The sequence below is a fragment of the Prionailurus bengalensis genome, chromosome A3 (assembly GCF_016509475.1).
Source record: "Prionailurus bengalensis isolate Pbe53 chromosome A3, Fcat_Pben_1.1_paternal_pri, whole genome shotgun sequence".
NCBI classification, from domain to species: domain Eukaryota; kingdom Metazoa; phylum Chordata; class Mammalia; order Carnivora; family Felidae; genus Prionailurus; species Prionailurus bengalensis.
Window position 1 is genome coordinate 120,578,428 of NC_057354.1, and position 27,895 is coordinate 120,606,322.

Below are 27,895 nucleotides of genomic sequence, written 5' to 3' on the forward strand. Positions count from 1 at the left end.
TTGCCATGGCCAGCAGGGGCACAAACTGTGTGACCTCTGAGGCTCTGCTGAGCCCTGAATTTGTCTCCTAGAATCAGTGTCTGTCCGTCTGTGTCTGTTTCACACACACACACACACACACACACACACACACACACACACGGTAGAGAGATCTGCTTAGAGTCTGCCTCCATTCACCTCAGAAAGGCAGAGCAGGGAGGCTTTGGGGACCTTTTTTGGGAGTTGGCAATGCGAGGACCTCTCTGGCTTTCCCTGCCTCAAGGCCATGTCCAGCCAATCAGATCGAGGGCCGCCAGGAGAAGGGGCTGCAGGAAGGCCTGGGGCAGAGGCGAAGGGGGGAAGTGTGGGGCCCAGCGCCAGTGCTGTGGGACAGGCCTCCCTGCAAGCTGAAGTCAACCTGTAGCTGGAGTCAGCCTGGGAGAATCCAGGGCTTGGTGGGGGGGCTGACGGGCCCGCGGGTACAAGGAGAGGGGGACTGTTTGTGTGTTTTTGTGGACACCGCTCTGCCGCCTCCCCCGCGCATCTCCCGGGCTGTGCCTCCGGAAGGTGGCGCACCCCTTGTGTGTCTGTGCGTGTGACTGTGTGTCTTCAATCAAGAGGCCAAGGCTGGCGGGATGCCAGGGTCCCCGGCTGGCACAGAGCTGAGTGCTGCCAAGGGCCTTAAAGGCACAACGGCGGTAACACGGGGTGGGAGGGGCCGCCCCACATCTGCTGGCCTCTGGGCTTCCCGCCCCAGCGCTGCGCTGGGGTGCAGGAGAGAAGGCCCCTTTTAGCTGCAGCCCTGGCCTCCAGGCCTGCAAGGGAGAGCCAGTTAGGGGCCCAGAGCCAGCCCAGGAACCTGACTCAGGCCTCCAGGGGCTTCCTGTAAGAGAGGCTGGGCCCTGGGCCTGCCCCCTCCACACCTGGGCCCAGGTGAGCCTGCACGCAGGGCTGCCCTGGACAGCTGGTCCCTGTGCCCTGGCACCCTCAGTGAATGGGCTCCTGTGCCCTCAGATGTCTGGGCCTCGCCTCCTTTGTATTGTTTTCCTCATCTCTTATTTGCCAGGTTTTAATTTTTTGTGTGTAAATATTATTATTATAATAAAGGGCCTCTCGAAAGTCATTTCCTTATTTGGGACCTCAGCACACTGCCCCACCTTGGGAGACGAGGCCTCATCTGGGGGGGGGGGTGGTGTTCTGGGGTCTGGTCCAGACTTCCAGCAGAGGAGGAGGCGGACAGGGGCGGGGGCCTGGACAGGTTCACTGCCGAAGGTTGCTTCTTGCTTTGCCTCCGGCTTTTCCCTGCTGTGGCTGCTGCCAAGGAAACAGCCGGCAGCCTTTCCCTGGCCCTGCTTAGGCACATCAAAGCCTCCTTTTCCTCCTTGGAACCCTTGGGATTTGAGGTTGGGTTTTTCCAGAGACTCAACCCAAAGAGGGAGCTGGCTTTCAAATGCCTCTCTCGTACCTGGGTCATTCTGGAAGCTTTACCACTTAGAAGGTGTGTGACCAGAGGCCTTGGTGCCTTTTTCCTCGGAAAAGTGAGGGTAACGCTACCCACCAGGACGATTGTGATAATTACATTTATTAATTGCATGTGCATATTTATGCCGCGTGCTCAGTGCTAGGGAGCTGTAGGTGGAGTCGTTGGAAGGGAGGGGAATGAAAAGATACGTAAGGCAAAACTCTTGAGTCTACAAGGGAGACACATGGTGAATAATGAAGTGTAGCAGAGGCGTGCTGTAACGAGCTAGGGTGTGGAAGGCTCGGTAAACAAATGTGCCTGCAGTGGGCTGGGGGTTCGGTGACCTCTGGACTGGATTTTACCCGCCCCCCCCCCCCACTGCCAGGCTGGGGTGGGGGGGCTGGAGGGGCTGACTGTGGCCTGGGGACAGGGCCTAGCACAAATACCTGCCTGGCTGGGAGTGTGTGTGTGTGTGTGTGTGTGTGTGTGTGTGTGTGTGTGTAAGAGACAGGCAGACTTTAAAATGTTCCTTAGAAGACACAAAGTAGAATAGTGGTTACCAGGGACTGGGGGCACGGGGAGTGGGGAGTTAGTATGTAGTGGGTGCAGTTTCCGTTTGGGATGATGACAAAGTTCTGAAGACGGATGGTGGTGATGGTTGTTCAGTATGAATGCGCTTTAACGCCACTAAATTGTACAGTTGAAAATGGTTAAAATGGTAAAATTTTATGTTAGGTATATTTTGCCACAATACACTTTTTTAAAGATGTTTTAAAAAAGGGTTCTTAGAAAAAGGCAGTCTGCTCAGTGCCCCCCATTCAGCCCAGGGGTTTTCAACAGCAGCACTGTTGATATTTGGGGCCGAATCATTCTTTGTTGTGGTCGCTGCCCTGTTCTTCTATGGTGTTCAGCAGCATCCTTGACCCCTACCCACTAGAAGCCAGCGGTAGCCCCAGCCCAGTGTGACAATCAAAAGTGTCTCAGACACATTACCAAATGTCCTCTGGAGGGCAAAACTGCCCCCGGTTGTGAACCGCTGCATTTGCCAGCTTGAAATAAGCTGCTCACAGGAGAGCCCGAGGTGGGGGTGGTAGGCAGGGGGTTAGCCGTAGTGGAGGAACCATTGTCCCAGAGTGGAGGGGTCTTGCCTGGAAGGAAGGCAAAGGTCAGCAAATTCTGAGGGACCCCAGGAGGCGGTGGGCAGGGTTTGAAGACCCATAATGGGGCATACAGGCAAGAGTAGGTACATCGTGGGCAGTAGGATCAGGCTTTACCCATAACTGTTGCCCCCTGCCCCCAGGGGGGAGATGTGACGGGGCGCTAGCTGCCGCCATTCCCATTCTGCCAACTCTGCCGCCCCTTCCCCCAGCCCCACAGGTGAGAAGCAGAGGAAGCTGAAATTGTCACCTTCAGTTGCTGCTGGTGGCTTCTGAAAGGACCAGGGGCTTCTGCTGCTACCCCTCCCCCTCCCCTCCATGGGAAAAAATAAGTGTCTCAGGGTGTGCCCCTGTGTCTCCTTTCAAGGCAACTGTGAAATAAAAGCAAACAAAAACCGAATTTTAAAGTTAGCATCTGACCTGCAACTAAGTTGAAACTGCCTCTAAGCAGATGAGCAGGGTGTTCTGAGTTGTAACCTAAGCTTGGCATGCAAGAATCGGTTATGAATACTGAGTGCCCAGCAGGTGCCCTGCTCCTGCTGAGTCGAGCTGGATAAAGCAGACTCCTTGCCTCCAGGAGTGGACAAGCCCAAGGGTGACAGGGGACAGGAGAGGAAGGAGCTGGGAGGAAGGTATGGAGGTGGGGGCAGAAGGGTGCGGTTCTGGCTCTCCCGGTGGCTTCCAGGTGTGGATCAGGCTGTGCTCCTCACCCGAGATGCCCCTTTCAGGGTGTACGCAGCCCCTCCAAGAGATTTGGACGGTCACTTCAGCTCATTTGCCTGTGGACCTCCTTCCTTCCTCTCAGAGGTTTCTTATAGGTGGATTCAACCTGCTCAGTTGCCTGGGCCCCAGAGAGGAAGCCAGGGAGGACGTACTGCTGGCTTGGGGAGGGGAGGGTTCTTTTTTTTTTTCAAGATTTTATTTTTGAGTACTCTCTATATCCAGCATGGGACTTGAACCTGTAACCTGGAGATCAAGAGTCACATGCTCTACCAATAGAGCCAGCCAGGCATCCCAGCGTTGGGGGGTTGGGGGGGGGGTCTTGAGTTGGCTCAGGGGCTGGCCTGGGCTGGAGTCAGCAGCTCCCCCGATTCCAGAGCTTTGGCTAATGCAGACTCATCTAGAACCAGAGAGAATGGGCAGTGGAGGGTGGTGCGGTTGGGAAGAGAGGAGGTGAGGACTGTGTGGGATCCAGGGGGGATTTCAGCCCACCGAACTAACCCTGGGGCTGGAGCTGTGCAGAGTGCTTCCCTTGGCCTGATTCGCCCACCTCTGGAGAGGGTGTGGGGTCTGCTGCAGACTGGGGTCCTCCCGGAGCAGGCCTGGGAGGGGTGTGTGAGCAGCGTGGGTGTTAGAACAGGTCCTCCTGGCTCTCTCTGCTGGAGCTGGCGATCAACAGGAAGTGAGTCCCAGGGTGAGAGCAGGCCATGTGGTTCCCAGGCAGGAAGTTAGTGACAGCAGGGTTGTCTTGAGCAGCTTTGGGGGGCTGGGAGCCTGCCCCAACTTGAGGTGTCTGTGGGCAGCAAGTGGCCAGAGGGAAAAAGGACGCGGCCACGGTAAGAGCTTGGCTCTGACCTGAATTTCCCAGCCTGAGTTGGCCAGCGGGACCCCCACCCCGTCTTCCTGGGAGTGCCATGTTTAGGGCTCTGTGGTGCCCGACACAGCTGGGCGTTGGGGACGCCCTGAGGGTCCGGGTATGCCCTACTCTACCTGGGCTGTCTAGAGGTGAGAGGATTTGTACCAGGGAGGGGCGTGCTAGGCCAGGGAACCCTGTTGGCTTGAGCAGGGAGGTGGGAAGGGCCGTCTGAGTCCTGGACAGAGTGTGTAGGTCCCAACACTCAGAGATGGAGGCTAAGGAGAAAGACGGGGCCTCCTTGCTCACTTGCGTTCCTGTGTTTGGCCTCCTGGCTGTGGCTTGGGAGGCCCTCTGTGCCCAAGGCTAGGTTAACAGGAGGACTTCTTGTTCCTGCCAGAGGCCTCCTCTTTTTCTTGCTACAGCCCCCACCCCACCCCGAGCCTCTGAGGACTGCATACACTTGCAGCTTTCCATGGGAGCTTCCCTTCCTGGAAGCAGGCCTGCCCCAAGCTACCCGGTCGGTCCCTTTGCCTCAGGCTGCTCTGTAGGCCTGGCCTGGAGCCTTGTCCAGGGAAGACTCTAGTTTTTATTTTGATGGATTTATCTTTTTTGTCCCCAAGACCCTTGTCCCTATTTGCCACCCTGGAGGTTCCTCAACAGATGGCAGCAGCGGGCTCAGAGTTGAGGATACAGACCCTTAGAGCAGAAGCGGCCTTGGAGATTGCTGGGGAGGGAGACCAGCGCGCTCTCTCGGGCCGTCAGGGTGCACTTGAGTGGTACAACTCTCTGGAGGGGATTTGGCCTGTTTACTCACACTTAGGCGGGCCCTCTACCAGCCAGCCCACTTGTGGGACTCCAAGCTACAGAAATACACAGGTGCATACAACTGTGAAGTGCTCGGGGTTCACTGTAGGTAAAGTAAATCCCCCCAAAGGCTCACTATTAGGGAACTGCTTGAATAAATTATGGAGCCTCCATTCAATAGAATGTTGAGCAGCTGTGAAATAGGAGACAGATCCATATGTACGGGTATGGAGAGATGCCCACTCTGCTTGTTATGTGAAAAAGCAAGTTATAGAACACAGAGTAGTATGATACCCTATTAGAAAAAAAAAAAATCTGGATCTGGATGTGTGTGCGAATACATATGTATAAACATGTAACTCACACGTGATTGTAGATGCATAGAAAAAAAAAAGTCTAGAAAATATACTCACCAAACTGTTGATCAGGGTTTACCTGTGATTTTGGAAGTAGGGAATTGAAAAATGAGATTTAGGGGCGCCTGGGTGGCTGTTGGTTAAGCGTCTGACTTTGGCTCAGATCATGATCTCGAGGTTCATGGGTTCGGGGTCTGTGTCAGGCTCTGTGCTGACAGCCCGCTTCAGATTCTGTGTCTCTCTCTCTCTCTGCCCCTCCCCCTCTCACACTCTGTCTCTCACTCTCAAAAATAAATAAACATTAAAAAAATTATAAAAAAAAAAAAAAAGGAAAAGAGAAAGGAGCTTTAGCCTTTTAAGAAGACTCATTTTTGTGTGGCTTGAATTTTTATAATATATGTGTCTGACTTTTAGAAACAGAAAGGAAAAAAAAAAAAAGACTTAAAAAGATGGGAAAAACCTCAGGGGACTAGCCTAAGCATCTCACCTTCTAGGTGGGGCACCCGAGGCCCCCTCCTGAGCATCGCCTAACTGGCAGGCCAGCGGCCCGGTCTCCCTTCTCATAGGCATTCCGCGGATGCGGCTGGTGGGTGCCGAGGGTGGCCTTGTGCCTGTGGCATGGCAGAGCACTGATCACAGGGGAAGCTAGCTTTTTCTGCCCCAAGAGGACACCTCCCTTCCTTCTGAGATGTCCGGGCCTACTTGCCCCTCGGGGGCCAAGCACAAAGTGCTCCTCAGGCTCTCCTCCCCTCACTCTGTCCTTACAAAGTGTGTGGCCTTAAGCAAGTCACAGAATTCTCTGAGAGCCTCCTCAGGGAGGTTGAGTGGCTCTAAAGGGGTAATGGTGACAAGGAGTCTTGCCCACCATGCAGTGACACTTACAAAGGACAGTCACGATTACCCTTGATGGGATTCTTACTACCTGGAACTGTAGCAGGCTCGGGTCTTAGACTCTTGGGATGGAGCGATACATTTCCTTTCAGAGGGGAATATGAGAACACGCACAGGGAGGGCTTACCGCAGAGGCTGCAAACAGCTTCTGTTGGGGTCGGGGTGCGGTTTCTCCGGGGGCCTGGGTGCTGGGAGAACACATGGGGTCCAGAGCTGAGGGAAAGAACTGTGCCGGGCTTTGGGGCCCAGCAGAATGTATATTTGAGAGGCTCCCCCTTTGACTCTTCTGCTCCAGGGGGCAACTGGTCACTATTTGGGTCTGGGCCTTAGGAGGCCAGAACAAAAGCCAGAGACATCGGACGGAAGTCAGATCAGCCCACAGCGCTGACGGCAAGGAGCCTGCTTGGGATTCTCTCTCTCCCTTTCTCTCTGCCCCTCCCGCCTCCCTCCCTCTCTCTCAAAATAAATAAATAAACATTAACAACAACAACAAAAAAGTCAGATCAGCCCAAGGTTAACAGAATTGATTTGGTGACACTAGAATCTTCTGAGGAGGGGTCCTAATTTGCAGTAGGGATAGTGCAAGGGATGTTTGTTGTTGTTTGTGTTTTTGTTTTTTAAAAAATCCTTGATGTTTTCTTTTCTTTTATGTATTTATTTATTTTGTTTTATTTTTTATTTTTTTTAATTTACATCCAAATTAGTTGGCATATAGTGCAACAATGATTTCAGGAGTAGATTCCTTGGTGCCCCTTACTTGTTTAGCCCATCCCCCCCCCACAACCCCTCCCATAACCCTCTGTTTGTTCTCCATATTTATGAGTCTCTTCTGTTTTGTCCCCCTCCCTGTTTTTATATTATTTTTGTTTCCCTTCCCTTATGTTCATCTGTTTTGTCTCTTAAAGTCCTCATATGAGTGAAGTCCTATGGTTTTTGTCTTTCTCTGACTAATTTCACTTAGTGTAATACCCTCCAGTTCCATCCACATAGTTGCAAATGGCAAGATTTCATTCTTTTTGATTGCCGAGTAATAGTCCGTTGTGTGTGTGTGTGTGTGTGTGTGTGTGTGTGTGTATGCATATATATATATATATATATGCATATATATATATATATATATATATATGCTACATCTTCTTTATCCATTCACCATTGATGGACATTTGGGCTCTTTCCATACTGTGGCTATTGTTAATAGTGCTGCTATACACATGGGGGTGCATGTGTCCCTTCGAAACAGCACACCTGTATCCCGTGGATAAATGCCTAGTGCAATTGCTGGGTCGTAGGGTAGTTCTATTTTCAGTTTTTTGAGGAACCTCCATCCTGTTTTCCAGAGTGGCAGCACCAGCTTGCATTCTCACGTTTATGTATTTATTTTAAATTTTTTTTAACGTTTATTTATTTTTGAGACAGAGACAGAGCATGAACGCGGGAGGGTCAGAGAGAGAGGGAGACACAGAATCTGAAACAGGCTCCAGGCTCCGAGCTGTCAGCACAGAGCCAGACGTGGGGCCCGAACTCATGGACCGTGAGATCATGACCTGAGCCGAAGTCGGACGCTTAACCGACTGAGGCACCCAGGCACCCCTTATGTATTTATTTTAATGAGGCTCTAGGTCCAATGCAAAGCTTGAACTCACAACCCTGAGATCAAGAGTCGCAGGCTCTGCTGACTGAGGCAGCCAGGCGCCCCAGAACATTTGTTTCTAACAGCGGGCCTCAGCATCGGCTTGGAAGCCCTATGTCACCTCAGGGAGCGGGGGTGGTGGCCAGGGTGGCTTGGGCAGTGAAACCAGCCTGGCACACCTACCGGGATTCTTCTCCTGCTTCTGAAGCTGGAGTGCACAAACCCCTTGACCTCAGGGAGTCAGGCCCACGAATCCCTTGACACTGAGAGCAAAATCGTGAGTGTCTCTGCTGGTATGGATGCTTACGTGAACACAGTTTTCTGGACAAAGGGGACATCACTCACCAGAATTTCCAGAGGGGTTAGTGATCTAAGAGAGACAAGACCGCTGGTCTAATCCTCTCCTCCTGTTTCTTCATCTTCCAGGTGGAAAGCAGTGACACGCCGAAGGACTCCGCAGTGACCTCCAAGTCCCCGTCCATGGCCCAGGACTCAGGCCCTTCAGAGCTGTTACCCAATGGGGACTTGGAGAAGCGGAGTGATCCCCAGCCTGAGGAGGGGAGCCCCGCTGGAGGGCAGAAGGGCGGAGCCCCAGCAGAGGGAGAGGGTGCGGCTGAGACCCCGCCCGAAGCCTCCAGAGCTGTGGAGAATGGCTGCTGCACCCCCAAGGATGGCCGAGGAGCCCCCGCAGAAGAGAGTGAGTCTTGGGCACAAGGGGCAGCCTCTCTGGGCTCCGCAGGATTCCCCCAGGGGTTAGAGACTTGGGGCCAGCAGGTCCGGTCCGGGGAGGCATGGGAGCTGAAGGTCGGTGGGCTTGCCAAGGCTGTGCCCTGGAGGCGGCTGGCTGCATGCAGCCTGCATACGTGTTTTATTTGGCCCATGTAGTGTTTTAAACATCTAAAAAAAATTAGTTGCCAGTATTTAAAAATCAAGAAATTTCACATAAAAATCTGGAGTTTTGGCTTCTCGTGAAGAAAAAAAAAAAAAGCCAGATCTGGAAGCAGTGGGTTTGCAGAATGCTAACAGTTGCGGGACTGGGGTGATGGCTGTCCCCCCACCCCGCCCCCTACCCCTTCGTAGGCTGGGTGTGCACCTCAGTTTCCCTCAGCCCTCACCTGGCGCGCAGCTCTCAGGGATGGTTGTGTCTGTAGCCTCTGGGCTCTTCAGAGCAGTGGATGCCCTTGTAGGCGTTAAAAGCCCAGTTAGTGTTCCCCAGCACAGATGTCCTGAACCCACCACAGTTCAGCTGACCCCGCTAAAATGTGGTTGTGACTGAGCGGGGTGGGGGAGGGGCGGATGGGGTGGCCAGGGCGCTGCCCGGCCCAGGCCCCTTTCTCCCTGGACTTTTTGGCCTCTCCCTGGAGTCCTGGAAAGTTGCCTACTTTTCTCTTTCAGGTTAAGCCAGTGATTTCAGGGCCAAGTGAGCTGTAAACATGTTGGTAATGAGGACAACTAGCATTTGTACAGGGTTCACAGTTTACAGAGCGCTTTCTCATATATTATCACATTTGATCCTCCCAGGGCCCTGCCAGGTTGGTTTGCATATGTGCATTTTAAATTCAAAACGTCTTCTTTCCAAGTGTGTATGATGGAATGAGTAAATTGATTAATTGGCATCGCTTATTTTGCATGGATCCAAACCCAATATTCATGCAAGATTGAGCGCATTTCCAGAAAAGAGAGTTCCAAATTTATTAAAAAATATCTTTCATTCATTTATTATTCAACTAATACTTTGATGTTCCCATTATGTGCAGAGCGCTTTCTGGGGCACTCTGTATTCGTTGTTTTAGTCCTCCAAACAGTCTTCCGGAGGTATTATTATCCCCATTTTAAAGCAGGAAAAACTTGCCACTTAGTGAGAGGAAGTGACTTGCTCAGGGACCCTGACCCTGTAAGTGGTAAATCCAGGATTCATTCCGTCTTGGTCTCTGGCTTCAAAGTCGGCGTGCCCTTCCACTGTCCCCTTTTATTCTGCAATGGGGCTCGGGGTGGGCTGGCCCAGAACTGTCCAGGGCTCCCGCCCTCACCCAAGTGCCTCATGGGATATGTCCCGACACTTGGCAGGATTGTTCAAGGGGCCTGAGTGGGGGGGAACTGAGGAGGAAAGGGAGAAGACACCATCCCTCCCGTTAAAGAGACCAGGTGTTCCAGAGCAGAACCTGGGAGCCCATCAGCCCTGCCCACCAAATGTGCCACTTCCCGTGGGTACGTCTTGGCTGACTCCCAGATTCCTGGGATCTCACCACGACTGGCACCAAGTTGCTGTGCAAGGTCAGGGCAGGTCCTTCCTGCCCAGTGGGGTGGAGCCAGAGCTCTAAAGCCGCTCTTAACCCTTAAGGGTTTGCTTTCAATTTGGGATTTCCCTGTCTCCATTTCTGTTTGTTCTCAGGAGTTCCTTCTTGAGTCGGTCAATAGGCGTTTGTTAAACACCTATTTGGTGTGTGTGTGTGTGTGTGTGTCAGGATCTGGGGAAACCATCACGAACAAAAACCTGGTTCTTGCCTTCAAGGACCTCACAGTCAGCTGGAGAGACAGACATGAAAGAGAAATTCACACTTAAAAGCTTGTGATTAGGGGCGCCTGGCTGGCTCAGTCAGTAGAGCATGCTGGAGTTCAAGCCCCACGTTGGGCATGGAGCCTACTTAAAATAAAAGTTTTTTTAAAGTTTAAAAAAGAGAAAAGCTTGTGATTATACAGGGAGATGTGTTCTCTAAGAGAAAATAAGCATGGTTCTGTAAGGAACGGTGACCAAGGAACCTCAGCCGGTCTGGCCTGTTACACAGAAGCTGAAGGATGAGTGGGGGCTCACCACGTGAGGGGGGGGGTGCAGGATGAGGGGAAAAAAGGCACACAGGCTCCCAGGTAGGAGGGAGCAGGGCACCCAGAGACCTGATAGAAACCAGCAGGGCTGCAGTGGAGAGGGCAAGGGAGAAGGGTGTGAGATGAGAGCAGAGCAGACAGGGCCGGGGCAGGTCTTTGAGGACACCTTTCGGGGCTGGGGGGGGTGGTGGGCGGGTGACACGGTCTGCTTTGCGTTTTGAAAAAAAACATCACTTTGCGCTCTGGATCCTGGAATGGAACAGAGGGGTTGGGAAGCAGGGTTAGGACGCTGCTGCAGGCGTTGAGGGCGGGGGAAGGTGGCTGTGACAAGTGAGGTGGCAGCAGAGATGGAGAGAAACAGACAAGCCCCAGAACACCAGGGGAAAGGGGAGAGAGGGTGTCGAGGTGACTCCTGGGTTTGGGATCTTCACACATCAGGCAGACCTTCCTCAGGGTCTTAGTGCTGAGTGTGGCAGGCAAACACTCCGGGCCTCCCGGACCGCCCAGCTACGGCCTCAGAGCGCTCCTGTGTCCTGCAGCTATCCAGGAGGGGGAGATACTGGCCGCGCTCAGAGCTGGTAGGACCCCTGAAGGCCACTGTGCATTGCCCGGATGCTGAGACCCGTGAGGTGCTACCTGGAGGCATGGGCAGCGGTCTGCCAGGCCAGCAGTCAGCCACACAGAACACGTACTCAGCTGCTTAGTTCCAAGGAGGAAGGAGACTAAGGCCCCAGGGGAGGAAGTGAGTTAGCCATGGTCTCCCTTCTATTTCCCTCATTCCAGATCTCTTAGGGGGGGGAGGGGCATCCATCCCCTCTGGAACCCCTTCCGTTAGCTCTTATACAGGAAAGACAGAAGACTTTAGGGCAGCGTTCTTGTGCACATAGGTGCCCCAGATCCTGACAGTACAGCCAGGAGAAAGAAGGAAGAACAGGGGAGATGATGAGTAATCAGGACAAGAGCCACCTGGATAGGCAGGTGGTGGCCTTGGGACCGCACCTGCAATCCTAGCATTAATGCCGCCATGATTATAATAGAAACGACGGTAATATGGCTTTCTTTTACTGAGTATTGACTATGCGTTGAGTGTCCTATATCCTCACTACTCAAAGTGGCCCATGGACCAGCTCTGTCACCTCGGAAGTTAGAAATGCAGAATCCTAGGCCCCACCCTAGACCTGTGGGATCAAAATCTACATGTCAAAGAGATCCTGATTTCGATGCATATTCAAGTTTAAGAAGCCCTGCTTTTTATGTATTCTCTTGTTTCATCTTTGTGATCACGTGAGGAAGACTCTTATTGTCCCCATTTTTCAGCTGGGGAGACTGAGAGTTCGGAAAGGTTAAGTTACTTACCCAAGATTGTACAAACTAGTACAGGACCAGATCAGGGTCAGCACAAAGCCCCTCTCTGAACACTCACTATTGGGCTAGTGACTGCCCTCTGAGGCAAGCCTGGCCTTAGCCTTGTCATTGAGATTTGGGTTCCTTTTCAAGGGAATTTGGCGTGGCCCCCAGCTGAGTATAGGCTTAGACCGACAGGTAAGTGTTGGAAACATCCCGGCCTCTCCTGCCCCCAGGACCTAAGATACTCTAGGGTCATGTCTGAGTCTGCCAGGGCCACCCCGGGAGGCATGCAGCCACCTGGCCCGCCTGTGACCCTGGGTCTGGGCCAGGAGCAGATGGACCGCAGAGGGAGTGTTGAGAGAGCAGCTGACCCTCCTTGACTCAGGACAAGTGCGGCATTCTGAGACAGCCCAGTTTGTTGTTTTGCTGGGCCAGGCTGGAAAGTGTGTGTGTGATATCACTCAGTGGGCATGTGCAGAATCTGTCAGGGAGAAAATTCCAGAAAGAAGCCAGTTGGAAACTGCACGAGGAAAAGGAATTCTGTTTGGGGGAGCATGGGGGCCAGGGAATGGGGAAGGGGAGAACCTGAAGGTGGTACAGGGTAAAGTGAGCTGGCTTGGGGTTCAGGAGCCCCGATATCTGATTTCGGCCCTGGCAGTAAGTCACTCCACAACCACCCAGCCACCCACCCCCCAGCCTCAGTTTCCTCATTGGCAAAATCTAGGGACTGGACAGGTGCTCCAGCATCTCTACAGTCCCCTTCAGCCCTGATTTTCTTTCATTCTAATAAATGTATGATTCCCCATAATGAGATGCCATGGAGGGACCCCCCCATAGGAAAAGCTTGAAAGGTCCAAGGGACCCTGGGTCGTAGCCTCGTCCGAGGGCAGGCTCCCCCTTCTGGCAGCCCAAAGCCTTGCTGGGAGAACGTGCAGGTCTGAGAGGCGGGGGACCCCCGGGGGCGGGAGGGGCACCCTGCTCCAGGGAGAAAAGTCCGGGAGCTGGCCGTGCTGAGCGGAAGCTCAGAGGAAGAGACAGAAAGCCCCGGGTGAGACACACTTAAAAAGCCTGTCGTGTAAAGCGTTAGCTAGCACCCCCGTTCCCACTGCGCACACCCACGACAGACACTCCTGCTTCCTCCCACGCCCCCTCCCCCACCCAGGCAGCCAGCTCAGCACCGTCCCTGTCGCATGCCGGCACGTGGTGCGGTGCCCGCAGCCAGAGCCCTTGTGGGCGCTGCCCCTGCCTCCCCTCCCCTGGGCTCTGGGGGCGCTGTAACCCCGGACTGCCCCTGCCCCAGGGGCACACACAAAGAGCCCCAGGTCTTCTCTAGCGAGAGAGAGGGAAAGAAACTTCCTCTCCGGGGGCCGAAGAGGCCTTCAATGCTGTGTCTGGTTTCCGCTTCAGAGCCAGGAGATGAAGTAGGGGCTGTTTTTTCCGTTTTGGGCTCCCCCACCCCAACTACCGTGAACCAGCCTTAGTGACCTTCCTGCTTTGGGCCCAAGCTCAGTACTCTTGGCTTCAGAGAACCGAGTTCAGGGGCCCAGGTGAGAAGGGGCTCACTTGCCCACCCCCACCTGCAGGAAGCTCTGGAAGGCATAATTAACCCAACCCCGCCGCCAGACTGCCAGGTGTGTGCGGGGCCCCGGAAGGGCATCTGGGTGAGGACCCGAGAGGACCCGGATAGGAGCACGGGATATTCTGGAGGAATGTGGCTGTCCTCCTGCTTGGGGCCCAGAGAGGGACAGGGAGAGGGTGAGACTCCCCTATAGACAGAACTTCTGGGGCTTCTGCTAGGGGGGTGGGGAGCTTCCAGGAAATGGCATCTGGGCCCAGTGAAGGAGCCACAGGGTAGAGGAGCAGGGAAATGCCTTGGGGACAGAGATCCAAATGAACGTTCATTGAACACCTACTGTATGCCAAGCCCTGCCCCAGGCACTCAATGTTGCCAATCACCTAAAGATATTAGAACAGTTCTCTATCTTAATGCAGTGAGGAAACAGGCTAGGAGAGGTTACAGAGGTCACACAGAAACAGCTGGAATCCAAGTCTACTAGAATAAAGGCTTAGCTCAGGGACCTGAGAAGGGGGGTGGGGGGGAGAATGGAGTACAGAGGCAGATATCGATAACAGAACCACAATATTGAGAATTGCAGAAGGACCTTAGAAATCATCTCCAGCATCATTATTTTCCAGATGAGGAAACCGAGTCTCAGAGACAAAGTTGCTTCACCAGAGTCTTGCTCCAGTGGCTCTGTACCCACTGCCCCCCAGGGTATCTTTGCCTGACTCCATACAGGGAAGAGAACAGCTCCCTTCCAGGGTAGGGGGAGGCTGTCTGGCCCCTCCTCTGGGGGAGAGAGCTGTTTCTAGACGACCCCTTTTGTGTTGCCCGAGACAGTGTCTGTGGGCCAGAAACAGTGGCCCTGGCTTTTCCATTGTTCCTTCGGATTTGGGCCTCCAACCCCGCACCAGTTCCTTCTCTGCTCTAGGCCCTGCTCTGAGTCCTTGGGGCCACCACCGTGCCTAGCACGCGGTGGGCCAGCAGGTTCGCCACACGAACAACTGAACGGCTGGAGGACCCCGTCTCTGTGGCAGGGACCCCAGGCACAAGGTGGGGCCTCTGAGCCACTCCTGTAACTCTGCGACAGTCCCTTTGTTCTTCCCTCTCCACAGGCAAAGAACAGAAGGAGACCAACATCGAATCCATGAAAATGGAGGCAAGTGTTTTCCTCAACCCCCAGGGGCTCTGTGGATCCTGGTTCTAGGAGAAGAAAGCCACCTCTCTGACCAACTGTGGCCAGTGTGTGTGAGGGGAAACCTGAGGTGGCCCTGCCCCCTTCTTTACCTGTCCCCCATGTTAGGAGGAAAGGAAATGGGTGCGGAGGTTAGCAGTCCCCCAAACGAGGCAGCCAGCTGGTCCTGCTCTGAGACCAAGCACCTCCCCTCGTGGTTCACGTCCACGTGCCCCGTTACCCCACGGCTCACTCCTCCAGCCCAAACAGGGGCTTGCCCAGCACTTGCAGGGTCGGCATCTCTGGCCAGGAGTCAGAGCTCCTGTGTTGTGTTCGAGGTGAGTGCCTCCTCAGTTTCCCCTTAGGAGGAAGAAACCTTGCAGTGGGACTGTCGGTGCCCATCTTAATGCCAGTCTGTCTCTGTCGTCTCTCTGTCCTAGGGCTCCCGGGGCCGGCTGCGGGGTGGCTTGGGCTGGGAGTCCAGCCTCCGCCAGCGGCCCATGCCGCGGCTCACCTTCCAGGCGGGGGACCCCTACTACATCAGCAAGCGCAAGCGGGACGAGTGGCTGGCACGCTGGAAAAGGGAGGTGAGGTGCCTTCTGGCCTGGGCCCCAGCCCGTCCCCCAGCATTGGAAAACCAGAAGTTAGCTTCAGCCGCCTTCCGGAGCTGTTGTCGGCCCCTGGCTGAGCCTCAGTTTCCCCTTCAGGTTAACCTCTTGCACTTACAGGGAACCGCTCAATTAGTAGGCAGTGACTGGTTTCTTTGTCCGTTCAACACATGTTTCTTGATCGCTTACTGTGTACCAGGTAGCGTTCTAGGCTCCGTGCCTATATAATTCTTGGCCTCGTGCAGCTGACATTCTGATGGAGGAGATAGAACAAATAAAGACAGAAACGTAAAGAAGGGGCTGAAGTAGAGGATAACAGAGGCCTGCTTTAGGTGGGGGTGGTCACGGGAGGCTTCTTGGAGGAGGTGGCATTTAAGTTGAGACCTAAAGGAAGAGGAGAGCTGGCTCTCATCGGGTCGCTCCTTGGTCTCTCAGTCTCCACTGCCTCAACGCCTCTTGCTGCTAAACCCCTCTACTAGCTAGCTTCCACCCCTCACCCCACGACCCCCGCGGAAGGTGTCTGGTGAGGAGCGGAGTGGGGTAGTGTTCTAAGAAGGGGAAACACACAAGCAAGGCACTTTGTGTGGCAAAGTGAGGGACCAGTATGCCCAGTGTGAAACAAGCAAGGGAGGAAGTGGGGCTAGACGAGGCTGGGAGGTCGGCAGGGGTCCAACCACATGGAGCTTTGCAGCTCCTGGGCAGAAGCTGGTATAGTTCTGAGGACGTTGAAGGTTTCTATGCAGAGGAATGATCTGATGTGGATTAAAGGGGCAGCAGTGGACACATCGGGATGTATTTTGGAGATAGAATCAGTAGGGCTTGCTGATGGAGGGGAGAGGCGGGGGAGGGGAGGACATGGGGGGACTCCGGGACAACTCCCAGGGGTCTCACCTGAATACCAGTGACGGTTGGGCCATGTCCTCACATGGGGATGGCTAGCGGAGGGGCAGGTTTGAGACCGGCGGGAATTCTGACTTCAGTCTGAGATGTGGAGGTGCCTGGAGCCTGGGGGGGGGGGGGCAGGGAGGTCTGGGCTCCAGATGCAAAGGTGAGAGGGCGTTAAGAGCAGAAGCTAGTGTTTAAGTCCAGGGAAGCTGATGAGCTCACCCAGGGACAGGGAGAGAGAAGAGACAAAGTCCCAGGATCGCAGCCACAAAACCCCACTATTTATGGGCCGTGTAGAGAGCAGGACTGGCAGGCTGCGGGGACTGACGAGGGGCTTGGGGGGTAGCCGAGGGGAGAAGAGCCATGACTCAGAAAGGAGAAGGCTTTCCCGAGAGTGTTTGCCTAGCCCTGTGGAAGGTGAATTCACTGAGACTTGCTCATTGCATCTGACGCCCTGGAGTTGGCCAGTGACTTTTCTAAGAGCAGCTTCCGTGGGGGGTGGAAGCCAGCCCATGGAAGGCTGCGGCCGAGAGAGGAGGTGAGGAGACTGCAAGACCAGGGAGGCCCCAGTCTATGAAGGCTGATTTGTGGGGCTGCTCTCCTTCCTGTCTGATTAGTAGAGAGAAGGCGGTTGACCTCTGGCACCAGGATTGGAGCAGAAATGCCTTGAATTGCCACCATCTGGGACATGGCCTACAACGAAAGGCCTTATCCCGTTTACATTGTGTGAGAGCTTGCTCTAGAAGAGGTTCAGAACAGGTAGGGGTTTGGCTACTTGATTGTTTCCAGTTCCTTCGGGATCCAGGAAGGCAGAAATTTCTCTCTGGGAAGAGCCTGGAAAAGGGGCAGCCTGTCTGAGGTCTGGGAGAGGAGAGAAGCACTTGACCCTGAGCACGCAGTGTGGTCTTTGGACTGGAAATTTCAGGAACTTGGGCTGTTTTTGCCATCTGGTCAGGTGCCCACCAGTCAGTTCCCAGGGGCCGGCAGAGGGGGGCTTTGCTTTTTTCTGCTTTCCCTTAGCCCTGGGGCCAGAAGCTTGGACACGATGACTTTTATTTAGGCCTGGTAAATCTATAAACTCTGTGGTCCTCAAACTGTGCTCCCTGAAGAAGCAGTATGGGGGCCTGCCCTCAGTTGCAATAGAAAAGGGGATCTTTTCCCAACTTGGAGGAAACATTAAGATAATAGGTGTATTTTCTCCTAATTTTAAGTGTTCCACTAAAATTTCAAGACTTTATCAGGGACGTCTTGTAGCATACGCAGAAGCCGAGAGAGTGATGTGCCGAACCCCCATGTACCTATCACCCAGCTTCAACCATCATCAAAAGCTTTTCTAGTAAATCTTAAACCTTTGGCCTCTGCTTCCCCACCCCCAGCCAATAAAGGCAATCAATGAGCATTTACAGAAACACGTACAAAGTTGAATTAATTTAAAATGTTTGAGGTATGTGCCCCAAAAGTATATCCGTTGGGCTCCTGGCTGGCTCAGTCAATAGTGTACCTGACTCTTGATCTTGGGGTCTTGAGTTCAAGCTCTACATTGGGCATAGAGCTTAGTTAAAAAAAAAAAAAAGTTCAAAAAAATGTATTTCTTCTGCCAGTAGAAATGTTCCTCATTCATATTCTATAACTAAAGATGTCATAAAGCCTTCCGTGATTTCCAGTACAGGTGTTAGAACTGCTGATCTCCTCATTCTCAAACTAGGGGGCTGGGGCCGCACTTAAGCGCTGGCTACAAGCTCAGGCCCCCTTCGGGCTCCCTACTGCCCGCTGAGGCCTGGCCACAGCACCACCCCTGCCCCCCTTGGGCTCGGCCAGGGAGCTAGGAGAGAGCTAGCTGCGGGCAATAAGAATGTTGGGGAAACACAGGTAGCCCTCAAGAGTGCCAGGTTCCCTTCAGACTAAAGGGTAGTCACTGTCACCAGCAGGCCTGTCTTCCGAGTGGCTTCCCAGGGGTAAAGAAACCCTTCCTCCTCTTGCGGCCTCATCCTCATTCTCTGGCGTCCGACCCTTTCTTCCGACACTGCCTCGCTAGGCCTTCCTGACCTTGGCCCTGGGATCCTTCCCCGTTTCCTCCAACGGCATCTGCTTGGCATTCTCCTCTGTCCCTTAACTATGGCATCCCCAGATCTCTGCCCGCCCCCGCCTCCTGCCAGTTTTGATCCACTTACCCCTTATGTGCTCTCCTAGATCTTACTAGGTGCCCTCCTAAAACCACAGTTCCAGCTGTTTCCCAGGCAGCGTCACTTGAAGGCCCAGCCGGCTCTTCCTAACCTCAGAAGGTGACACCTGCTCTTTAAAACTTCCCGCAGGGCACCATTTTTGAGCTACCAGAACCCTCCATGTCTCAGCACTGTATGAGATATTGGGGGTACCAGAAGCCTAGAAGATTCCTAGTTACCCCAAGATAGGACAAGGGTTTAGGGCACCTCGGGAAGAGCGTCACCCAAAGGGCTTAGAGCGGTTCTGCCTGGATCATCCATGCATCAGCAAGAGGTGGCTTTTGGCTTCTAAAGAATGGACTAGAATTTAGGGAAGGGGAAAAAGGGCATTGCAGAAGGAGGGATACGGCATATGCAGAGGTTCTGAGGCACCAGGCGACATGGCCTTTTCAGGATCAGGAATGGAAGTTGGTGAAGAAACACAGGATGTAGGGCTTGAGGACTGTGTGTCTTGTTTTGGGGCTCCCACCAGACCCCAGTCTGCACCTGCCCCTTCGCTGGTCCACATGCCCCAACTTGTGGGGCCTGCTTCCCTCAAAATACTCCTCTGTCAATCCCGTTACTGACTGGGGTTTACTCTTTCCTTTTCCATCTGAGATTACCTACCTCCCCAGGCTTTCCTCTACCTCCAATTTTTTTGTTTTTTTTAAAGAAGGCTTAGAATATCACAAAATGAAAGAAATTTAAAATAAGCGGGTGAGGAAAATGAGACATGTGCTCCTTCCCTGAGACTGAGGTGGGAAGCTGTCTGTCATTTTCTGTCTGTCCTATCACATAGTCACTTCCTTACTAATCCTTTCAAGGCTTAAGCTCCGCTTGAATCCTGACTGGGCCCTGCTATACAACCTACAATGGCTCTCCATTGTCTCCCTCATCTGTGCTAGAGATGCCCTGGCTGTTTCTCAAGGCATCATCTCTCACTGGGACCTCACAATCACCCCACCCCGTTTCACTGCCACTCTCTAAGAGGAAGGCCCTCTAAGAAGGACCAGTCCCCCTTTAGATTTTGCTGTGCCCCTTCTTTCTTCCCTTTGTCCCCGCTGTGCTTTCCTTTATATGCTCTGCAGAACTGAGTCCACAAGGCTCTCTAGGATTTCTCCACTTCACACTGACCTCCTCCCTTCTCTGCACCCCATTGCCCTTACTGCTAATGTTTTTGGATGAAGCACTCAGTTATATTTTGTAGGGTACTTTTCACTATTTCTCGTGTGTTAATCCTGTCTTCCCCCATCATGCCCAGCCTGATATTGGATAAGAATAGGCTCAGTATATACCTGCTGATTGGCCAAGCAGTTGAGACATTGGTGAATGTGGGACACCTCAGGGAGCTCAGGCCCTTGGATTTCTGCCTTGAGGCCCCAAGCCCTTGGTTTCCATATGGTTTCTCGGAGGTGCTGACAGGTGTACCTGGAGAACAGCATGGGGCAGGAGGACCCGTGTGATTAGGCTCCCACAGGTAAGGTGGTGCCCTGATTCTTCTGCACTCCGTGCTCCCGCTATTTCTGCCGGGCCTCCGCTGTGCTGGAGCCGATGACAACCTTCCCTGCCCTGGCGGAGCTGGCCCAGGCCCTGGCAGCAGGGAGGGCAGAGGTGAGGCATTCCTCCTCCCAGAAGAGGGCAAGTCCTAGCTCCTCTTTCTAATGATTAACAGAACGCAGTGACCCAGGGGAGTATGGTGGGTTTAGGAAGGTCTTCCTACATGTGTCACTTCATCCGATGTCACCACCGTGAGGCAGAAGAGGTGCAGAGGGCTGCTCAAGCAGCGGGGACGGTCGTCTGGCCAGAGGGGCTGAGGACTCCCACGGTTCCAGTTTGTGTGGTTTAAGGGCTCCCTTGTAGCTGCGTGATGAAGAGTAATCTCTTCACCCCAGCCTGATTCTAAATTATGTCAAGGCAAGGACACCATGTCCTGCTGATCTAGGATCTGGTCTCTTTCCTGGCTCCCATCCTGGAGGGAGGGACTCACGCACCTTTACACTTATTAGATGCTTAATACATATTCAATAGTGATGATAACAAATAATCTGTGGTTCACATAGAGACCTCCCCTCTCCCGCCTATATCAGGCAGTTCCCCATCCCCTCCCCCTGGGCCCCCCAACAGGTGGCAAAGCTTTTATGTTCCTGAAGGGAAGGGTGCCTTTGGAGGGGAGTTCGAATGCCACCTGGCCACTTACGGGATGTGGGACCTTAGGCGTCACTTTTAACCTCACCAGGCTGAGAACCCTTGGTTGTAGCTGGCCTTGGATGTGCCCCCAGCTCCCGGGTGTATGCACGAGAGCGGCTCTTGCCCGGCTTGCTTTCCGCCTCTCCCCAACCCGAGCTGGGTAGATGCAGGCACTCTGGGCACCTCTGTCCCCAGGGGTGGCACTCAGGGGAGACTGGGGAAAGGTTTGCTGAATGAGTCAATAATTCTAATCTCAGAACTGGTGTGGGTTAATAAAATAATCCTTAACATTTAAAGCTCCTAGGGCAGGGCTAGCGTATAACAGAAGCTTGATACTTTTCTAAATGATTTTAAATGACATAAGTATTACACAAATGCATTCTTGTCGTGAAAAACTCATCCCTCCCCCGTGATTCTAATTCCTCCAGCAGAGGTGCTTGGTGTTGTGAGTTTGGTGTATATACGACATGATTTTTTCTATCCATCTCTGTGTGTATAAATATATAATTTTACTTCACAGTTGCTTTTGTTTCTCTTCCTTTTTTACATAAATGGGACCACATTGTAGTTTTGTTTTACAGCTTGGTTTTTCACTTACAATAAGTCTCAACAATCTCGCCACGTAATCACTGTTCTATCCCAGCATATGGATTGCCACGATTTTACTCAACTGTTCTCTGAGTGGCGGGCATTTGTGTTGCTTATAGTATCTTACTACATACGCGTTGCAGCAGCGAACATCCTTGGTCATGCCTCTTTGTGCATCTGTGTTCCTCTAAGACACCTAGAAAGAGGAATGCTAGGTCAAAGGGAATGTGTGTTTTGCATTTTATCGAACCTGCCAAACTGCCTTCCAAAAAGGGCAGTGCCATTTGTGTGCCCATAAACAGGGTATGAGAAGACTTCCACCTTTGCCAACATCAATATTTTGCTAATCTAATGGGTGGGGAAAAAAAACGGTATCTTGTTATGATTTTAATTGGCATTTCCCAGATAATAAGTGAGGCTGGACTTCTTTTCATATGGTTATTGGCCATTTGTGCTGCTGCTTCTGTGAGCTGAGCAAATGTTGCTTCCTCTTGCTTTATAACCCTGCAGTCTCAACAGACTGTGCTTCCTGTCCGTCCTGGGAAGAAACAGCCTGTGAATGTCGAGAGGGTCATCTCCTGCTGTGCTATATTCCATTTAATAAGCAATCACTAAGCGCCTACTAAGTAGGGGGCCATTGTGCTTGGGGCTTTAGGAATAAGGAGATGAATTAGGTGTGATTCCCCTGGGCTCTAGTGCTGGAGACTTGAGAAATGGCTACGCTAGTAGACCATTAAGGACTAAAATCAAATTATTAGCCAACTATGTGGATAGCAGTTTTAGGGTATTCTGACCGGCAGGCATCCCTCTCTTATCCACCATTCGTAAATTCATGACAACCTGAACTTTTGCAGGATGGCCTCAAAAACAACATCTCCTTCAAGGAGGTGATGCCATTTGGGGCAAGCATGACAAGTATGTACTTTACCAAAAGGCTGAACAGGTTTTTAAAGGTATTCCTGTGACAGCTTATAATCAGAGTGACTTCCAGGGCTGGCTGTGAAATTGTCATCATAGAGGCTCCCACTGTCTCCTGAGGGGATGGGCTGTTTGCACCCCGGAGTGTTCACTTTATCAGGGGGCACAGAGGATAGCTCTTAGAACAAACCTCACTTTTTAGTGATGAGAAAACAAATGGCGGCGGGTGGGGGGGTGGGCGTGGTGGTGGTGGTTGTGGGCGGGGTCTAGCGGCTGGCCGAGGCCGCGGAATTGGCAAGAGGGGTTGGACTTTACTGAGCACCTACTTTGTACCAGGCACTGTGCCAGGAGCATTCACTTTCACCATAGAACTAAGATGTGGTATGTTCCAGTGGCCCAGCTTACATCACAAATCCAAGCCTAAGTTTATGAACTTACGGGAACCACAGGTCAAACTTAACATACACCAATCACAATCGTCCAGCTCAGCTTTCGTTGGCTCACCTTGCCCTAGAAAATAGGACCTGCTAGCCTTATAAGGAAATTCCCCACTTCCTAGCCAATCATGCCTTGTTTCCGTGTTACCTCTTCTAAGAGTCTATCAAAGTCGCTTCCTGCCAGAATCCCTCGGGAAGAGTACTCCATTGCTTGTTAGGCACTGTACTCTCCGATCCTTGGATTCTTCTCCCTGGAATAAACGACATCAAACGCATTACTGAATTGTATTGTTTTTGTCATTTGACAGATATATTATCTGCAGTTACTATAAGAACTATCTTTATCCCTATCTTACTCCTAGGAAACTAAGATTCCCCTAGATAAGGAGGTGAGAACCACATGGATATGCTTGTAGAGTGTTCCCAGGGGCAAAACCCATCCCATGCTGCTTCTGTTTTGCGCTCAAATGACTCACCTAGAACAGAATCTTCCTGGTTTGCTGATGGCTTCTCCTTAAAGTATGGGGTTAAAAGAGAGGGATAGTGGGGGCGCCTTAGTGGCTCAGTTGGTTAAAAGTCTGACTTCTGCTCAGGCCATGATCTCAAAGTTTGTGAGTTCCAGCCCTGCGTTGGGCTCTGTGCTGACAGGGCGGAGCCTGCTTGGGATGCTCTCTCTCTCCCTCTCTCTCTGCCCCTCTCCCACTTGTTCTGTCTGTCTCTCCCTCTCTCAAAACAATAAGCTTTAAAAAAAAGAAAAAAGGAAAAGAATCATACCACATTTAAAAAAAAGAGAGAGATAGGATAGAGTTGGCCCAGCCCTACCCCCCACCCCCTGCCCCAGCTGCCGCCTCCACTCCCCACCTCCTGGGCTGCCTGAGCCAGGTTTGGGTCCTTTAGGCCCTTGGGACTGCCCCCACCCCGCCCCCGCTCCACTCACTTGGTCCTGAGCCCCTCCTTGAATCGCTGTTTTCTCTTGAAGGTACCTTTGACATCGTGAGATTGGATTAAAACAATGTTGGAATGAGATTCACGAGGCTTGGGATTCAGGAGGCTTGGTTTCCGGGCTCAGCCTCTGCCCCTGATCTATTTGAGAAGATCTTTCTCCTCTCTGCAATTCAGTTTCCTCATTTGTAATGTGACAGAAATAGACTCAGCTGACCCCAGAGATTCTAAAAGTTTATAATTTGTGGGGAGGAGGGCTCGAGTCATGACCTGTAGCACCTTTGTCTCCTGTACTACCTTGTACGTGAATTCTAAATTAAATATCTGAGCGCGTTCTCAGACCTTACATACACGCCTCTTCTAGAAACACATATATAAAGTATCCCGACAAGGATTCTTAATAAAGACTTTCGTAATATTTACGTGTTTGGTGCTAGAACCTAGTTTTCCTTTCCTCCTCACTACTCTTGACTTGGTGCTTATCTTCAGACACTAGGCCCAGGCTAGGGAGAGGCTTGAGTTCATACAAAAAAGGCCATGTTGCAAAGTACACCCCTCCACCCCCGCCAGGTGACACATCTTCCTAGGGCATTTCCTTAGCTTGGGAATTCACATTCCAGCTTCTGGCTTTGGTGGCCCTCTACCTAGATCTGCCCAGGATTGCTAGTTTTCTTTTCATTAATCACTGATTCATTCATTCATTCATTCAAAGAACCGTCGAACCTTAACTGAGCTTTAAGATAACACCACATGTGTCTGCAGAGCTACTGCATTCCGACATTTTCTAGACACTACGGAAACAAATTGCAAGGAAAGTCAGAATCCCGGCCTGGGATGCCTCCTTCCCCTGGGAGACGTAGGCAGGTAGGTGAGTACCTTGTGCAACCCAGTACGGCCATTTTAGGACTAGGAGCAAACAGGCCATGGGAGCACTAACTAGCCTGAGGACCTCGGGGAAGGCTTGCCAAAGAAGGGACAGCACGCAGCCCTCCCCCTGGAACCAGCAGTCTGCCTGACAGGGATGGCGGGGGAAGGGCGTTGAGTGGGATCTTAAGGTAGGTGCCGAGAAATCCCCCGCGAGTTTGGGGTCTGGAGCACCTCCAGATGGCTTGCATATTTAGTCCCAACTTTGAGAAGCGTTCTTATAGCACCTTCTATGAGGCAGACAGAGGAGAAGATATAACAGTGATGTTCTCTCTGCTTTGCTTTAAAGACCAGACCATTTGTCCTGGAGGCCCCAGGGATGTTGAAGCACGGGGTGGCCGGCTGGACTGTGTGACCCTATTAAGGAGCCAATAACTCTAGATGAAAGAGTTAATGGACTTGAATTCAGTTCTTACCAAACACACACAGCACTGTACTGGTGCTGGAGGAGACGCATGGGCACAGCTCCCGTCCCAGGGACATGTGGCTAGTGGAGAAGGCTGGAGCGTTCACTGTGAACCTCGGTGTCGGGTAGAGTGTGGGGCTTGTTCTGTGCTCCCGGTACCAAGAGTCTGGTGAGCACAGTGGAGGGCAAGAGCACTTTTCCAGGGAATTTCCAGGAAGCTTCCTGGTGGAGGCCTCCTTTGGGAATTCTAGTAGGGATAAACGAGGAAAGAACCACTGAGGGGGCAAAGAGAAGGAGCCGTGAAGCTTCTGGGTTGTTCAGGGAACAGCAAGAGATCTGGTAACTAGGGTGTGAGAGTCGGGGAGGAAGCGTTAGGAGAGAGAAGACTACAAAGGAAGATGGTCAGATCCGCAAAGGCCTTCCTGTCGCGGTCAGGAACTGCTTCATTGTGCAGCAGAGAGCAGGAGTGTGAGAGAGGTGGCCGTGGCTTTTAGGAAGGTAACCCTGGCAGCATGGCAAGGGAGTCCAGAGCAGAGGAGTCGAGAAGCAGGACGAGTTAGGAGGGCGTTCGGCTGGGCTTTGACCGAGGGTCCAGGTAACAAGAGGCAGACACGAGAGACTTGATAGAATTGTCTCCAGTCGGAGGACAGGGAGAAACTGGCCTCGTATTTAGGGGCTGGGGGTGGTGGTCATTATCTGAGCTAGAGAATCCTGGAGGAAGAGCGGGTTTGGGACTGGAAGGTGGTCTGGGCTTTTGATGTTCTTAAGGATGTATTGCGATGAGCAGGAGCTTTTAATTTTAATAAGGTCCAATTTATCCTTTTCTTCCCCCCATTTTATTGGTTAGCATGTGTGTGTATCTCTAAGAATTCTCTGCCCATCCCAAGGTCATGAAAATATGTTCCCTTGGGAGAGGGTGAGTTCGGTGTTGGACAAGCTGGTTTTGAGAAGCCGGCAGGGTGGCTGTGCGCTGGGAGAGGTGTAGCAGGCAGCTCTGAAGGTGGGTCCGGAACCAGACTCTGGAATCACTGCCTTGGAGGGCACGTGCTGCAGAGCTGGGAGGGAAGAGCCGGAAGCAGGGAGAGCAGCCTGTTGGAGACCAGGATAAGGAGGGGCGGGGACTTGGAGCTTCTGGGAACAGCTGGTGCCCAGGACTACTACGAGGGCTTCGGAATCCGAAGGAGTTCTGGAGCCCATTAGAGAACCAAGAAAGCCCCCTCTTTCACCAGGCTGTGGAGCCCTTTCTAATCTCTGTGCAGCATCTGGCCATCCTGGTCCTCCACCTCTCAGTTTATCCTCTCCCTGACAAACATGTCATGTGTGTGTGTGTGTGTGTGTGTGTGTGTGTGTGTGATTTTACCAGTTTTCAGATCTGCCATTTCTTAATTACAACTCCTTATAGATGCCTTATGACTCTTCCCCTATTCCTCCTTAGTCTGTAAATGGTGAGCAGTATACATATTTTTCATTTCCAACTCGGAGGAATTAAACACCAATGGGGATGAAAGAGCTTAGTCTCCTGTATATTTGAATCTAGATGCTGTTTCAAGGGCAACTCTATGGGGCAAACAAAAACCAAAAACTGAGTTGGGCTTGCTTTATACATAACAAAGATGCCGTCAGCATTCAGTGTGTCTTAGAGGGCGGGTTGCTGTGATACTACGTCAGAATCATGTGGGCTGTGCATTCAAAAAAGGCATGTTCCCAGGCCCCATTCAGAACCCAAGGAGGCACAATCTCTAGGGCGGTTCCTGAGAAAGCTGGTTTTCTAGCCAGCAACCCAGACGATTCTGTGGCTTATGAAAGCTTGAGAACCACCAAGCTTTGGATGATTCCAAGTAAAGCAAATCTGGCACAGAAGAGATCCCCAAAAGGTGCATTTGTCATTTCACCTACCGCCCTATCAACCACATGGGGTGGGGGGGTGCTCTGTGCACGTTAGGATCACCTGGGAGTCTCGTTTTGTTTTAACCACCACCGCCTGGGCCCCTCCTCTGGATTTATTACATTTGGAATTTAGCGATGGGCCCTGGCCCACATTGCTGCTAACGCCTCTCCCAGGTGATTCTAATGTACAGCTGTTGCGTGAGGCTCTCTGATCTTGGAATACTGAACTAGGAAAGAAGTTCGGGCTCTAAGGCAGGCAGAGCTAGGGAACCGTTTCCAAACATGGGTGGGGCGGGGGGAGAAGACCGGAAAGGACTTGGTACAGGAATTCAAATTTTCCCTTTGGGATGGAGATGGTAGGCGTTCCTGCTGTTTCCAGCTGTAGTTTACTGCAATGCCTGTCTGCCGGGCTCCTCCTGGGTCTTCTCTTTGGACTCTGAAACTTGAGAGGGTCTGCATGCCTGAATCTGAATGGTGGTCCCTGAGCCCCTCCCTTTGACCCCCAGAGCCTGGAGAAGGGGTGGGGGAGGGGAGGGGAGGGGAGAGCAGAGCAGCCCGGGCTGTTAGGGTTTACCAGGTTCCTTTTGACCCGTCTGTCCCAGGTATAAAATTAACACTTCTCTCTAGGGTCGGGTTTCTAAAGCAAAGTGAACATCGACAAGTCCTCAAGCAAACCTGTCATAGGGTTCTTTCCACCTCTCAAAATGTTGCACCCTCATGACTTCCTTTTTTTTTTTTTTTTTTTTTAAGTTTATTTTGAGAGAGAGGGTGTGCGCGAGAGCACGAGCAGGGAAGGGGCAGTGAGAGAGAAAATCCCAGGCAGGCTCTACAGTGTCAGCACAGTGCCAGATGCGGGGCTTGAACTCATGAACCATGAGATCATGACCTGAGCCGAAACCAAGAACGGACACTTAACCGACTGAGCCACCCAGGCGCCCCCCTCCTGACTTCCTTCCATCTTACCTGTACTAGTCAGCAGATATTTGTGGTCCTGTCAGACTGATTCGGAAATCAGGGTCCAAAGAGGCTAGGCACTTATTAAAGGTCTTGGCATTAGCTATGATTCCCTGCTCAGTCTGAGACCTCACATCCCGCTCCTTGATGTTGCCGTGGTAAGGTATGGGGACCAGCAGCACTGCCACCTGCACCCCT

At 52.3% G+C, this 27,895-nt stretch overlaps 1 protein-coding gene across 3 annotated transcripts in view; it reads left to right on the forward strand.

Annotated features, from left to right (window-relative positions):
- DNMT3A (DNA methyltransferase 3 alpha) overlaps nucleotides 1–27,895 on the forward strand; it is a 106,198-nt gene that overhangs the window by 47,757 nt on the left and 30,546 nt on the right. For all 3 annotated transcript variants that reach the window (XM_043604385.1, XM_043604384.1, XM_043604386.1), the window contains exons 4-6: nucleotides 8,282–8,552; nucleotides 14,702–14,745; nucleotides 15,201–15,347. In XM_043604385.1, coding sequence (XP_043460320.1) covers nucleotides 8,282–8,552; nucleotides 14,702–14,745; nucleotides 15,201–15,347 — 462 coding nt within the window. The remainder of the gene's footprint in view (nucleotides 1–8,281; nucleotides 8,553–14,701; nucleotides 14,746–15,200; nucleotides 15,348–27,895) is intronic.